The sequence below is a fragment of the Natrix helvetica genome (genome assembly GCF_964273705.1).
Source record: "Natrix helvetica genome assembly, chromosome: 1".
Classification (NCBI taxonomy): domain Eukaryota; kingdom Metazoa; phylum Chordata; class Lepidosauria; order Squamata; family Natricidae; genus Natrix; species Natrix helvetica.
The window spans coordinates 358,809,746-358,822,570 of record NC_138548.1 but is presented as its reverse complement, the minus strand read 5'-3'; the positions used below and the strand labels follow the sequence as shown (position 1 = coordinate 358,822,570).

General features: G+C 48.0%; 1 protein-coding gene across 3 annotated transcripts in view; it reads right to left on the bottom strand.

Moving 5' to 3' along the window:
• The window catches only part of LOC309397305 (uncharacterized protein), a 47,092-nt gene that overhangs the window by 4,073 nt on the left and 30,194 nt on the right, over positions 1 to 12,825 (bottom strand). For 2 of the 3 annotated variants that reach the window (XM_081963205.1, XM_081963207.1), the window contains 4 exons: positions 12,334 to 12,771; positions 10,039 to 10,416; positions 6,715 to 7,398; positions 4,057 to 4,596 (listed from right to left, as the gene is read on the bottom strand). In XM_081963205.1, the coding sequence (XP_081819331.1) occupies positions 4,067 to 4,596; positions 6,715 to 7,398; positions 10,039 to 10,416; positions 12,334 to 12,771 (2,030 nt within the window). In that variant the 3' untranslated portion in view covers positions 4,057 to 4,066. The remainder of the gene's footprint in view (positions 1 to 4,056; positions 4,597 to 6,714; positions 7,399 to 10,038; positions 10,417 to 12,333; positions 12,772 to 12,825) is intronic. The other variant, XM_081963206.1, reaches the window with a different exon arrangement.

Sequence of the window (12,825 nt, the reverse complement as noted above, 5' to 3'; positions counted from 1 at the left end):
CCGGTTGCCTCCAGGATTGAAGAGGGGGCTTCTGGCTAGGACCTTTGTGGCTCTTTTGAGTGTTTTTTAAGGTTGCCAATCCCCTTGAACTCCCCAACTTAGCTTACTTCCGAGAGCATTGCCCTACGTGAAATATTAGGGCCACATTTTTTGCCTTCATTCGAAAGACTCTTCAAGCAAACATAAAACTGAAGCCAGGAAGTTTTTATTAGATTAAAAAAAAAAAAAAGGGCGGGGGGGAAGAATTGAAACTATCGTATAGGTCAGTGATGGCGAACCCACGGCACGCGTGCCACAGGTGGCCAGCTGAGATCCCCCTTTTTTAAAGCCATTTTTCACCCTCCCCAGGCTCCAGAGGCTTTATAGGAGCCTGGGAAGGGCGAAAAGAGCCCCTGCCCCCACCCCACCCCCGGAGGCTTCATGAAGACTCTCAAGCGCAAAACACCGCCCCTACGGGCAAACCAGAAGTTCAAGAACGGACTTCCAGTTTGCTCGGAGGTTCATTTTGACTGCTCCGGAGGCTTCAGGGAAGCCTCCTGAAGGTCCCTAAAGCCTCCAGGGGGCTTCCGGGGGGTCGGAGAGGCTGTTTTCGCCCTCCCCAGGCTCCTATAAAGCCTCTGAAGCCTGGGAGGGGCGAACAAAGCATGCAAAAATGGGGGGGGGGCTTTCGCGCCTGTAGTGCGCGCATGCACATGGGGGGGTCATGCATTACGACCCCCTTACGCTCCCCCCACTTATGTCACGCGAGCCAAAAAAGGTTCACCATCGCTGGTATAGGTTGACTGTAGCAAGAACCCCGTATGAGTAAAAATGGAAGGACAATTTGGAAAGACTGACAGCCATAGAACCTTAGCCTTATACAGGTGGTCCTCGTCCCTCGACCACAACTGAGCCCAACATTTCTGTTGTTAAGTGAGACATTTGTTAAGTGAGTTTGGCCCCGTTTTACCACCTTTCTTGCCACAGTTGTTAAGTGAATCACTGCAGTTGACACGCTAGTAAGCGAATGTGCCTCTTTCCCGTTGACTTTGCTTGCGAGGTCAGGTCGCATGACCTTGGAACAGCAAAGGGTCAGAAATAGGAACCAGCTGCCAAGCGTTTGAATTTTGATCCCATGATTATGGGGATGCTGCAGAGGTTGTGACTGGAAAATCACATTTTTTCAGTGCCGTTTTAACTTAGAACGGTCACTAAATGAACTCCTGTAAGTCGAAGACAGAGTCTGTGTCACAATTAGCAAGTCACATTAGCAATACAATACAATACAATAGTAGAGTTGGAAGGAGGGACCTTGGAGGTCTTCTAGTCCAACCCCCTGCCTAGGCAGGAAACCCTATACCGTTCCAGACAAATGGCTATCCAACATCTTCTTAAAGACTTCCAGTGTTGGGGCATTCACAACTTCTGGAGGCAACTTCTGTTCCACTGATTAATTGTTCTCACTGTCAGGAAGTTTCTCCTCAGTTCTAAGTTGCTTCTCTCCTTGATGAGTTTCCACCCATTGCTTCTTGTTCTACCCTCAGGTGCCTTGGAGAATAGTTTGACTCCCTCTTCTTTGTGGCCAACCCCTAGCACTTAGACTTATATACCGCTTCATTGTGCTTTACAGCCCTCTCTAAGCGGTTTACAGAGTCGGCCTCTTGCCCCCGTCAATCTGTGTCCTCATTTTACCGACCTTGGAAGGATGGGAGGCTGAGCCAAACTTGAGCTGGTGAGAATCGAACTGCTGGCAGTTGGCAGAATTAGCCTGCTAGTACTGTACTTTCACCGCTGCGCTACCACGGCTCAGGGAGAAGGCAGAGATAAAGGAGGCAGAGAAAATAATGTTTCCAGTTACTTACTAAACGTGTAAACCAAAAGTTGAGGGCGAAGTTGTATTTAGTGTTTTACTGCACCCAAAAAAATTGGAAGCCATTGTTTTTTCCCTTCCTCTTAGCTTGTCCCCTTCTCCCTTTCTTTACCTTCTCCTATTCCCTCATTACTGGTATTCCTCGACTTACAACAGTTCATTTAGTTCAACAGTTCATTTAGTTAGTACAACATTTAGTTAGTACAGCAGTTCATTTAGTTCAACAGTTCGAAGTTACAATGGCACTGGGGGAAAAAAGTGTCTTTATGATTGTTTTTTTCACACTTTGGATCGTCGCAGCATCCTCACAAGCACATGATCAAAATTCAAACAGCGGGAAAGTGACTCATATTTAGGACGGTTGCCGTGTCTCGGGATCACATGATCCCCTTTTTTGCGACCTTCCAACCAGCAACGCCAACGGGGAAAGGCCAGATCCGCCTTCACCACCGTGCTACTAACTTAACAACCGCAGCGATTCGCTTAACAACCGGGGTGAGAAAAATCGTAAAAATGGGGCAAGCTCACTTAACCAACTACCTTTGCTTAGCAGTAGGAATGTTGTGGTCAATTGTGGCCGTTAAGTCAAGGACTACCTGCGTTATTGCTTTCTATTTGTATTTTATAATGATGTTCAATTAAACACTTTTGGAAAGAGCACTGACTTCTCCACTCGCAAAGTCACCTTTTTATCACACACAGTATTTGCAAACACAGGCTGGAAGCCTTGCATTTTCTAATGCCCCCTCAGGATCCTCGTTTTGAAAGAAATCGTTTCCGCCCTCAGCATAACGGATTTACTGCTGTGGAATGGGACAAGCCACCACAGCCAACTCACCACAGCCAACGCACCACAGCCAACTCACTGCGGGAAAATGTAACAATCCTATGTAATTATTTAAAATAAATAGTTTTGCCGTTCACATTTGATTTTGTCCCTCTCCTTTGGCATCCCTTCTGGGTTTTTTTTAACCATTTTTATTGAGCTATATATAAAGTCACATAAAATACAAAATGCAGGGCAAATAGGAAAGCAATTGGGGGGGAGGGGAAGGAGAAGTGAGGAAAGATTTTTTTTAAAAATTGTGGAGCGTGATTCATATTTTAATACAAACTTTTTTTTGAAAATGGAGATAAAAAAAGGAAACTAGAACTTTTCCCTTTGGGTTTAATGGAAAAAGAAGTAGGGGAAAAATTCGGGGCCTTGTTATTGACAGCCGCAAGACTTACTGTATGCGCAACAATGGAAGGACCCTTCGATTCCTACCAGTTGATGGAGAAGTTGATGGGAGTTGGCTGAAATGGCAAAACTGACCGCTTGGATGAAAGAAAAGAACAGAGGTACTTTTCTTTCCACATGGAAACCGCTTCTGAACTTTGTGCTTGAAGTGGAAAAGAATGAAACTCTGACTTTGGGTTTTACCAATTAGACCAGGGGTGTCCAAACTTGGGAACTTTAAGACTTGTGGACTTCAATTCCCAGAATTCCCCAGCCAGCCATGGCTGGCTGGGGAATTCTGGAAGTTGAAGTCCACAAGTCTTAAAGTTCCCAAGTTTGGACACCCCTGGATTAGACTGATAGATCTTCATAGAAATGTTCATATTATTATGAAAAAGCAAAAATTGTTGACGTTAAAGCCTTATTTTACTGTAACAGGGAGTGTCAGAAGTCAATGCTCTCCCCCCCCCCATAATGTTTCCTCATTTCTCCTTCCCCCTTTCCCTCCCCACTGCGTTCCTATTTACTTCGTATTTTGCATTTTACATGACTTTATAACTTTTGCATCCTTTCTTTGATTCTTTTCAGAGGTGAGATGCAGCCGGTTCTCTCCTGAACCAGAGCGGCGGCTGCGGGGAGGCTCCGCCCAACTGCCCCGACATAACGCGCCAGCGCTGTGCAGGCACAGACGGCCCTGCGCATGTACAGACGAGGTGTGTGTGAGCGAAGCAAACGCATGCGTGCTCACATTTGCGAATCGGCAGGGAAGGGAAGCGAATCCCACCACTGATTCTATCCTACTATTTATTTAACGTTAGGGTAAGTCCTGTCCCGCACTGGGTTGTCCTGTGGTGAGATGGCCGTGGTGAGTTGACTGTAGCAAGTTGGCCATGGCAGGTTGTCATAGACCATCCCCCACCCCCACCCGGTGGGAGTTATCTGGAGCCCCCCCGTGAGAGGGATCTGGAGTGATCTGGCCCAAACTCACTCTTCAGAAATCATTTCCGACATTCGTTGCATCTGTGAGGTTTCGCTTCGGTGTGCAGGTTGTGGTGATCGGTAAGCTGACCATCGTAGGTGAAGTTCTTCCCACACACAGTACATTCCTGATGTAGCTCCTCTGCTGAGACTTTTGGATCCGGTGCCCGTACTTCCTGTCTGTCCTCTTTGCCTCTATTTTTGGAATAGGCAAATTTTTCCAGCCGGGCCCGGAGTGATAATTCTGGAGTACGTTTCTCCTCTGTTTCCTTCTTCGTTTCTTTCTTCGTTTCCTCCTTTGTCTCCTCCTTGGTCTCCTCTTTTGTTTCCTCCTTCGTTTCCTCCTTCACCCTGATGTTCTCCTTCGCGCTCTCTTCCGTTTTCAGTGCCTCTTCCGCCTTCCGTTTCTTGGCTGCCTTTTCCCGCTGCTGGCGCTTGTAATTGCGCCAATGTTTACGCAGCGCTGCAATGTTCGATGTGGTTGAGGCTGCCGATGGACCTCCTGTTTTCTTTAGAGGGACTTGAGTGGTTTTCTTTGGTGCCTCATAGCCTGTTGAGACAAAGGAAGAGCCGAAAAGTGAGACTGCCAGGGGAAAAAAGGGGTGTCTCTGCAGCTTTAAGAGGTAGGAACCGTCAACTCCCAGAATTCCCCAGTCGGCATGTCAGAGAAACACTGGCTCAATGGCACTTTTTATGAATAGCAATAGCACTTAAGACTTAGATACTCCTTCCCAGTGCTTTACAGCCCTGCTGGTGTCGCCCCCTTGAGGCAGGTGTTGGGGGCGTGGATGGCCTGGCTGCGGGAGCCCTGAGGTAAACCGCTGTGTGGCGCGTGTGGTAGCTCTACCACCCCTGGTCTCACAGCTTATATTATATTAGGGCTTAATTGCACACATTAATTGCACACATAAAAAACATGCTAGGGCCGGGATGGCGAACCTATGGCACGCATGCCACAGGTGACACACAGAATCATTGGCATCCCCAGAGGCCCTCCGGAGGCTTCAGCACCTTCCCTGAAGCCTCCGGAGGACCAAAAGCGACCCTACGAGCAAACCGGAAGTGACTTCCGGTAGAAGGCTCCGGAGGACCAAAAGCGACCCTAAGAGCAAACCGGAAGTGACTTCCGGTAGAAGGCTCCGGAGGACCAAAAGCGACCCTAAGAGCAAACCGGAAGTGACTTCCGGTAGAAGGCTCCGGAGGACCAAAAGCGACCCTACGAGCAAACAGGAAGTGACTTCCAGTAGAAAGCTCCGGAGGACCAAAAGCGACCCTAAGAGCAAACCGGAAGTGATTTCCAGTAGAAAGCTCCGGAGGACCAAAAGCGACCCTACGAGCAAACAGGAAGTGATTTCCGGTAGAAGGCTCCGGAGGACCAAAAGCGACCCTAAGAGCAAACAGGAAGTGACTTCCGGTAGAAAGCTCCGGAGGACCAAAAGCGACCCTAAGAGCAAACCGGAAGTGACTTCCGGTAGAAGGCTCCGGAGGACCAAAAGCGACCCTAAGAGCAAACCGGAAGTGACTTCCGGTAGAAGGCTCCGGAGGACCAAAAGCGACCCTAAGAGCAAACAGGAAGTGACTTCCGGTAGAAGGCTCCGGAGGACCAAAAGCGACCCTAAGAGCAAACCGGAAGTGACTTCCGGTAGAAGGCTCCGGAGGACCAAAAGCGACCCTAAGAGCAAACCGGAAGTGACTTCCGGTAGAAGGCTCCGGAGGACCAAAAGCGACCCTAAGAGCAAACCGGAAGTGACTTCCGGTAGAAGGCTCCGGAGGACCAAAAGCGACCCTAAGAGCAAACCGGAAGTGACTTCCGGTAGAAGGCTCCGGAGGACCAAAAGCGACCCTAAGAGCAAACAGGAAGTGACTTCCGGTAGAAAGCTCCGGAGGACCAAAAGCGACCCTAAGAGCAAACAGGAAATGATTTCCGGTAGAAGGCTCCGGAGGACCAAAAGCGACCCTAAGAGCAAACAGGAAGTGACTTCCAGTAGAAAGCTCCGGAGGACCAAAAGCGACCCTAAGAGCAAACCGGAAGTGACTTCCGGTAGAAGGCTCCAGAGGACCAAAAGCGACCCTAAGAGCAAACCGGAAGTGACTTCCGGTAGAAGGCTCCGGAGGACCAAAAGCGACCCTAAGAGCAAACCGGAAGTGACTTCCGGTAGAAGGCTCCGGAGGACCAAAAGCGACCCTACGAGCAAACAGGAAGTGACTTCCGGTAGAAGGCTCCGGAGGACCAAAAGCGACCCTACGAGCAAATCGGAAGTGACTTCCGGTTTGCTCGTAGGGTCGTTTTTAGTCCTCCGGAGCCTTCAGGAAGCCTCCTGAATGTCCCTGAAGCCTCCAGAGGGCCTCCGGGGGGGAGGGGGGAGGCTTTTTTCACCCTCCCCAGGCTCCTATAAAGCCTCTGGAGCCTGGGGAGGGCGAAAAAAAGCATGCAAAAATGGGGGAGAGTGCATATCATGCACACAGGGGAGGGTGTGTGTCGCACATTGTATTATGGGTGCGGTACGCCCGCGCATGACCCCCTGCGCTCCCCGCACTTATGGCACGCGAGCCAAAAAAGGTTCGCCATCGCTGTGCTAGGGCTTATTTTCAGGATAGGTCTTATTTTTTGGGAAACAGGGTACATTTTACGCTTAAATCAACAAAGGGTTCAAAATCAGGCGCTAACCTCTGTTTATCTCTTTATCCATGGTGAAGGAGGGCCTTCTGATCTTAATGCCTTCGTTGGTCTCAATGCCTTTGTTGAACAAGTGGATTCGCTTGTGCCTGGAAAGGTTCGAGCTCCTCTTGAAACATTTCCCACACTCATCACATAAGTAAGACTTCTCGCTTTCTCCCACGTGGGCTCTCACATGCAAGAGGTGAGTGGATAATTTATAGGTTTTGTGTCCGCATTTGGAGCAGGTATATTTCCTCTCTCGTTGGGGAGCTTTTAGCCTTTTCATGGGTTTCCCTCCCGTCTTGTGCGTTTTCAGGTGTACTTTGAGGAAGGAAGGCTGGGCGAAGATTTTCTCGCAATCCGGGCACTTGTAAGGCTTCCCTTTGGGGTGAACCCTTTTGTGCCGCACGAGATCGGACAGGTAATAGGTTCGATGCCCGCAATCCAGACACTCGTGTTTCTTCTCCATACCGTCATACCGGTTTTTTTTCACCTCGTTAACATGACTGGTAGGTTTGCCTTTTCCGTTCCATTCCTTGGAACGTAATGGGAGCGAGGCCTTCAACCTGGAAGCCGCAGAACTCGGAGGAGCGCCAGCTGGGGAGCGTTTGGATGACCTCTTTGGACCGTTCTGCGAGCCCGCTTCTTGCCGCGGAGGTTTCTTCCCTAAGAAGTTAATCAACTCCTCATCATCTGTGGGAGAAAAGGAAAAGATTCAAATCGTGGGAAATAGTTGGGAAAAAAGGAAAAACGGAGCCCTGTTCCTAATTCAGATTTGATCATTCGTTAAGCAGCAGCCAGGGATTTTCAAGTTCACCACTGCAGCCAAAATAATCTTAACAAGTAAAGAAATGTATTTTCTTACTCTGCGGTCAGATGCAGAGTGTCAACTCCCAACGTTGTCATAGTGGGTGGGGGGGGGAGTGCATTCCACGAATACTGTCGGCTGAAGTTGGACCTCAGATTACCGCAGCAGGCTTGGGAGGGGTGCATCTCATTGGGGAATGTGATTTATGACACAGACTGAGGGGAGGGAAGGAACAGGGTTAAAGTTCAGCTATAACTCCAACAAAGCTTAGACCTGACCGCGGAAAGATCTTGCCTATGATGCTCCAAATAAATGACTAGTTTTGTATTGAAACTTGTCTCCATACTCATGAATCAATTGGGGCATTTTTAGGAAACCTTACACAGAGTTTGTATTTTACTCCGCTGCCCTCAAACTCAAAACCCTTCCCCCTGACTTCACTGTGCAGGCTGGGTTCTAAACTAAAGTTCCTGCGTTTTCTTCTGAACTTTCTAAGAACGGAGTGAGGTTTTGCTGGACTGCATTAAATGGCTCCGAGACTGATACTAATGTTGAATTTCCATTGCACACCGCATCTTTATGTGGATGGACAGTTCCCAGCAATCGCACAGGTCACAACCGCACCAAGATATGGAACTCGGCCTAGCCACACCCAAAGCAAGGGGAGGATGGACGAACAAAACCCTATGGCAATTACAGCACCTTTACGAGCTGTGGACTTCAACGCCTAGAATTCCTGAGCCAGTCGTAAAAGGGCTACTAGTTGCCCACCTTTTCCCTATGGCTTCCCTTTAACGCACCTGGACAAAGGTGTTCTGACCCAGCTTCCCAAACACAACAAACCCTCTGAGGTGAAAGGATTCCTTTATTAGGAGTGCCAGCAGCCCTGGAAAAAGTTTCTCTCGCAGGCTAACAAGTTCATCTGATTGGAAGATGAATAGTTGTCTGCCCACTATTCATCTCCGCCCCCTGCCTTTTATCCTCAGAGCTAGGGTGGGGTCTCACTAGCAGCGGTGGCTCTTCCTTCCCCAGGATTGGCCCACGTCTTTCCACTGCTCTCCTCTCCTCTGCCTTCTGAGCAGCCGCGCGTCACACACTGGAGCCAGCTGTCCCCCTTCTTCATCAACCACCTCCAGACCTGAGGGCTGTTGACTCTCCATCTGAGGGCTGATGGACGGCCATAGCTCCGCCTCTGTCTCTCTGCCAGCTCCATTCCCTCTTCCCCCTTGGAGCTCTCAGGTGGCTCTGATGCTGACCCTGACTCCCACGCCTCCTCCTCCTCCTCCTCCTGATTCGGCTGCTGGAAGGGCCGGCAGCCGATAGGCCACAACAAAAGGACCCTTTAACTGATAATTGTTGGGAGCAAGATGCTGACTCTCTAAACCGCTTAGAGGGGGTTGTCAAAGCACTGTGAAACGGTATAGAAATCTAAATGGGGTATTGCTATTTATATTATATATATATATGTTGTATTTGTACTGATAAATAAATAAAGGGAGACTAGTATAGATCTATTTCGAGCTAATTAGCTCTCATCAGCTAGCCATACCCTTACTGGAATTTGAACCTGGGCTGTATTATATCTTAGGCAGGAGTCTTAGCCACTAAGCCACAGGCTCGCCTCCTTATCAGTTGAGCCAGGGAAATAGGTATGTATTTGTATTACAACCCCTGATATGCCCAAATATGGGAGGGAGCTCACTACTCCCTCTTTCTGTCCTTCGGCTCATCACAGAAGACCATGCTAATTAGAGCTAAATAGCTCGAAATAGATCTATACTAGTCTCTCTTTATTTATTTATCAGTACAAATACAACACAAATATAAAAAGGCAACATTAAAAATAAAAATATGGTTTTCTGCCTGCATGGTCTTCTGTGATGAGCCGAAGGACGGAAAGAGGCAGTAGTGACCTTCCTCCCATATTTAGGCATACCAGGGGTTGTAACACAAATACATACCTATTTCTCTGGCTCAAATGATAAGGAGGCGAGCGTGTGGCTTAGTGGCTAAGACTCCTGCCTAAGATATAATACAGCCCAGGTTCAAATCCCAGTAAGGGTATGGCTAGCTGATGAGAGCTAATTAGCTCGAAATAGATCTATACTAGTCTCCCTTTATTTATTTATCAGTACAAATACAACACAAATATAAAAAGGCAACATTAAAAATAAAAATATGGTTTTCTGCCATCATGGTCTTCTGTAATGAGTCGAAGGACAGAAAGAGGGAGTAGTGACCTTCCTCCCATATTTGGGCATACCAGGGGTTGTAACACAAATACATACCTATTTCCCTGGCCTAGCTAATAAGGAAGAGAGCCTGTGGCTTAGTGGCAATTACATCGGCCTGGTATGCAATACAGCCCTGGTTCGATTCCCAGTAAGGGTATGGCTAGCTGATGAGACCTAAATAGGTTGAAATAGATCTATACTAGTCTCCCTTTATTTATTTATCAGCACAAATACAACACAAATATATATAATATTATATTTAATTAATAAGGACCGCCAATTTCTACCTACCACTAAGCGTCACGTCGCATTCGGCAACAACAAGGTTGGGTACCGGCGTTTGCTGACTGGCTACATGGGTCTGCTGCTGTTTCGTGAGGGTTGAGGACCATCCAAAGGAGTTGCCGCAGTCCAAGTATCTGTAAGGTTTTTCCTTGTTATGGACCCTGAAATGCTTCAGAATGTCTGATAATTTTTCCGCTTGGTAGCCGCATTTTGTGCAGGCGTGCATTTTCATGTTCCGGTGTTCGGAGGCCTCGTTCGCAGTTTGTCCTTCCTCCGGAGAGGCTGCCGGAGAAAGCTGATCATCGCTAGGTGGATATGCTCCAGCGTCCTCTTCCAATTTGATGTCTCGCTGCAGAGGACATGTACTTCTCGACTCTTCCTCCCCTAATAAGGACAACCAACAATTTAAGACACGCAACGCTGTGAATCTTATCAAGCCTGGTTAGTAACGGCTGATCGGCTCTCTGGTTCAAATCACAGTGAATGTTAGCGCAACGAATGGAATGCCATAACAAACCTGGGAATGAATCAACCTGAAAGCAACTGTTTTTACCAATGGTCTCCTAAGGCAATACAATAGTAGAGTTGGAAGGGACCTTGGAGGTCTTCTAGTCCAACCCCCTGCCTAGGCAGGAAACCCTATACCGTTTCAGACAGATGGCTATCCAACATCTTCTTAAAGATTTCCAGTGTTGGGGCATTCACAACTTCTGGAGGCAAGCTGTTCCACTGATTAATTGTTCTCACTGTCAGGAAATTTCTCCTCAGTTCTAAGTTGCTTCTCTCCTTGATTAGTTTCCACCCATTGTTCTACCCTCAGGTGCCTTGGAGAATAGTTTGACTCCCTCTTCTTTGTGGCAACCCCTGAGATATTGGAACACTGCAATCATGTCTCCCCTAGTCCTTCTTTCTCTTAAGCTAGACATACCCAGTTCCTGCAACCGTTCTTCACATGTTTTAGTCTCCAGTCCCCTAATCATCTTTGTTGCTCTTCTCTGCACTCTTTCTAGAGTCTCTACATCTTTTCTACATCGTGGTGACCAAAACTGAATGCAGTATTCCAAGTGTGGCTTTACCAAGGCATTATAAAGTGGTATGAACTAATTATTAACTAATTAATTTCTTGCCATAAGGTGGCAAGAAAGAGCGAAAAATTCTTCAATCGGAATTGTAACTTGGGAACTGTTCTAATTTGTTAACAACACACACACGCATGCATGCATTTCAGAGTAAGGTCCATCCAGCCATTAGAAAGCCAGGGAAGATAAAAATGACCTTTTGATCAAAAGAAGGAAAAAGGACTCAGTCTTTCTTCACCTGCTTTTCGGGAAGAAAAGATTTTAAAAAACCGATTCTGTAGGACACTATCCATCAAACATAAAAGGCATTTTATACATTTCTCTACCTGCCAATATTTACTGTTAAAAGTGTTAGTTTCATGTCAAAGTTCTAGCCCAGGGGTCTGCAACCTTAAAAACTCAAAAGAGCCATTTGGACCAGTTTCCCACAGATAAGAAAACACCGGGAGCCAATCATTTAACAACCGGTGTGACTTGGGCGTGCGTGGCCAACTCGACATCACTCACTCCCACCCAGTCACATGACACACACAGCCATGCCTCCCCAGCCGGTCATTAGGGCAGAGAACATGTTGTTAAGTTATTTGCCACGTCTCTCTCTCTCTCTCTCTCTCACTGCCGGAGAGGCTGCAGCAGGAAAGGGCAAGCGGCTTCCAGCCTTTGTTGGTGCCGGATGCGCAACCTGCTCTCTGCCCTGAGATACTTGCCCGCCTTGCAGTCAACGTTGCTGCTGTTGCCAGAGGCGAGTGGGGAAGGGTCGCATTGCAGCTCCATGTTGTAATGGGCTCCGGGAGAAGGAGGGGACCCTGTCTCCCCCCATTGAGAAGCGTGCTAAATTTGACCTGTGCTGCGCAAGGCGCTGCAAGAGGGATGAAAGGAGGGAGGCGCAGGTTGCAGACCCCTGGTCCAGATCATAGTCGCTAAACCCTGAAACTCAACACTGTCATTTATAATTTATTGCTGAGAGGAAGAAAGTACAAGAGGAACAACGCTGCTGTATAAAGACCAATGGGTTGTCTCACCACATAATCAACATTTTACTGGTAAGCGTTGAATGATAAAGAGGAAAAGACAAGGAATGTTAGCCAAAGATCCTGAAGGACTCTCTCAAAATACTGATGCTCAGGGTAGAAAATGTCAGATTAAGTATAATAAAAGAGAGAGGGGGGGGGGGGACAAAAAAAAGAGAATGATTCATTATTAGCCAGGTCATCACACCTACCTCGACGGGTCATCTCCTCCTCTGCAAAAATGGAATCGGGAATGGGCCTCTTTTTACGACACGGAGTGCCATTCTCATGCGGATAGAGATGAGATGGCCTGCCGGAGGCTGTCCCGTAATCAGAGCAACCGTAGGACCTCTCCCCTGTACTGGGTCTAAAGGTTTTGGAAAGCTCGGTAGCTCTACGATCGCAATCATCGGGGCCCTTGTGTTTCCCTTTCTGAGGGCTCGGAAGTTTCTTCAGCGTCACCTTTATGGTTTTCAGCCCATACATTTGAGAGAGCTCCACTTCTCGGGACTTCCTCGGGCGCGGCTTGGAAACGGGCTTAGCATCGCTGACAGCAATCAGCGACACCGTGGAAAGCTCTCCCAGCAATTCCAGCGGGGGGTTTTGCTCCTGCGTAGAATTGCTTTGGCCCTGATTAGATTCATTGGCACCTATGGGAACAAATAGATTGGTGTACAACCACCTGCGTTAGCAATTGGAGATGG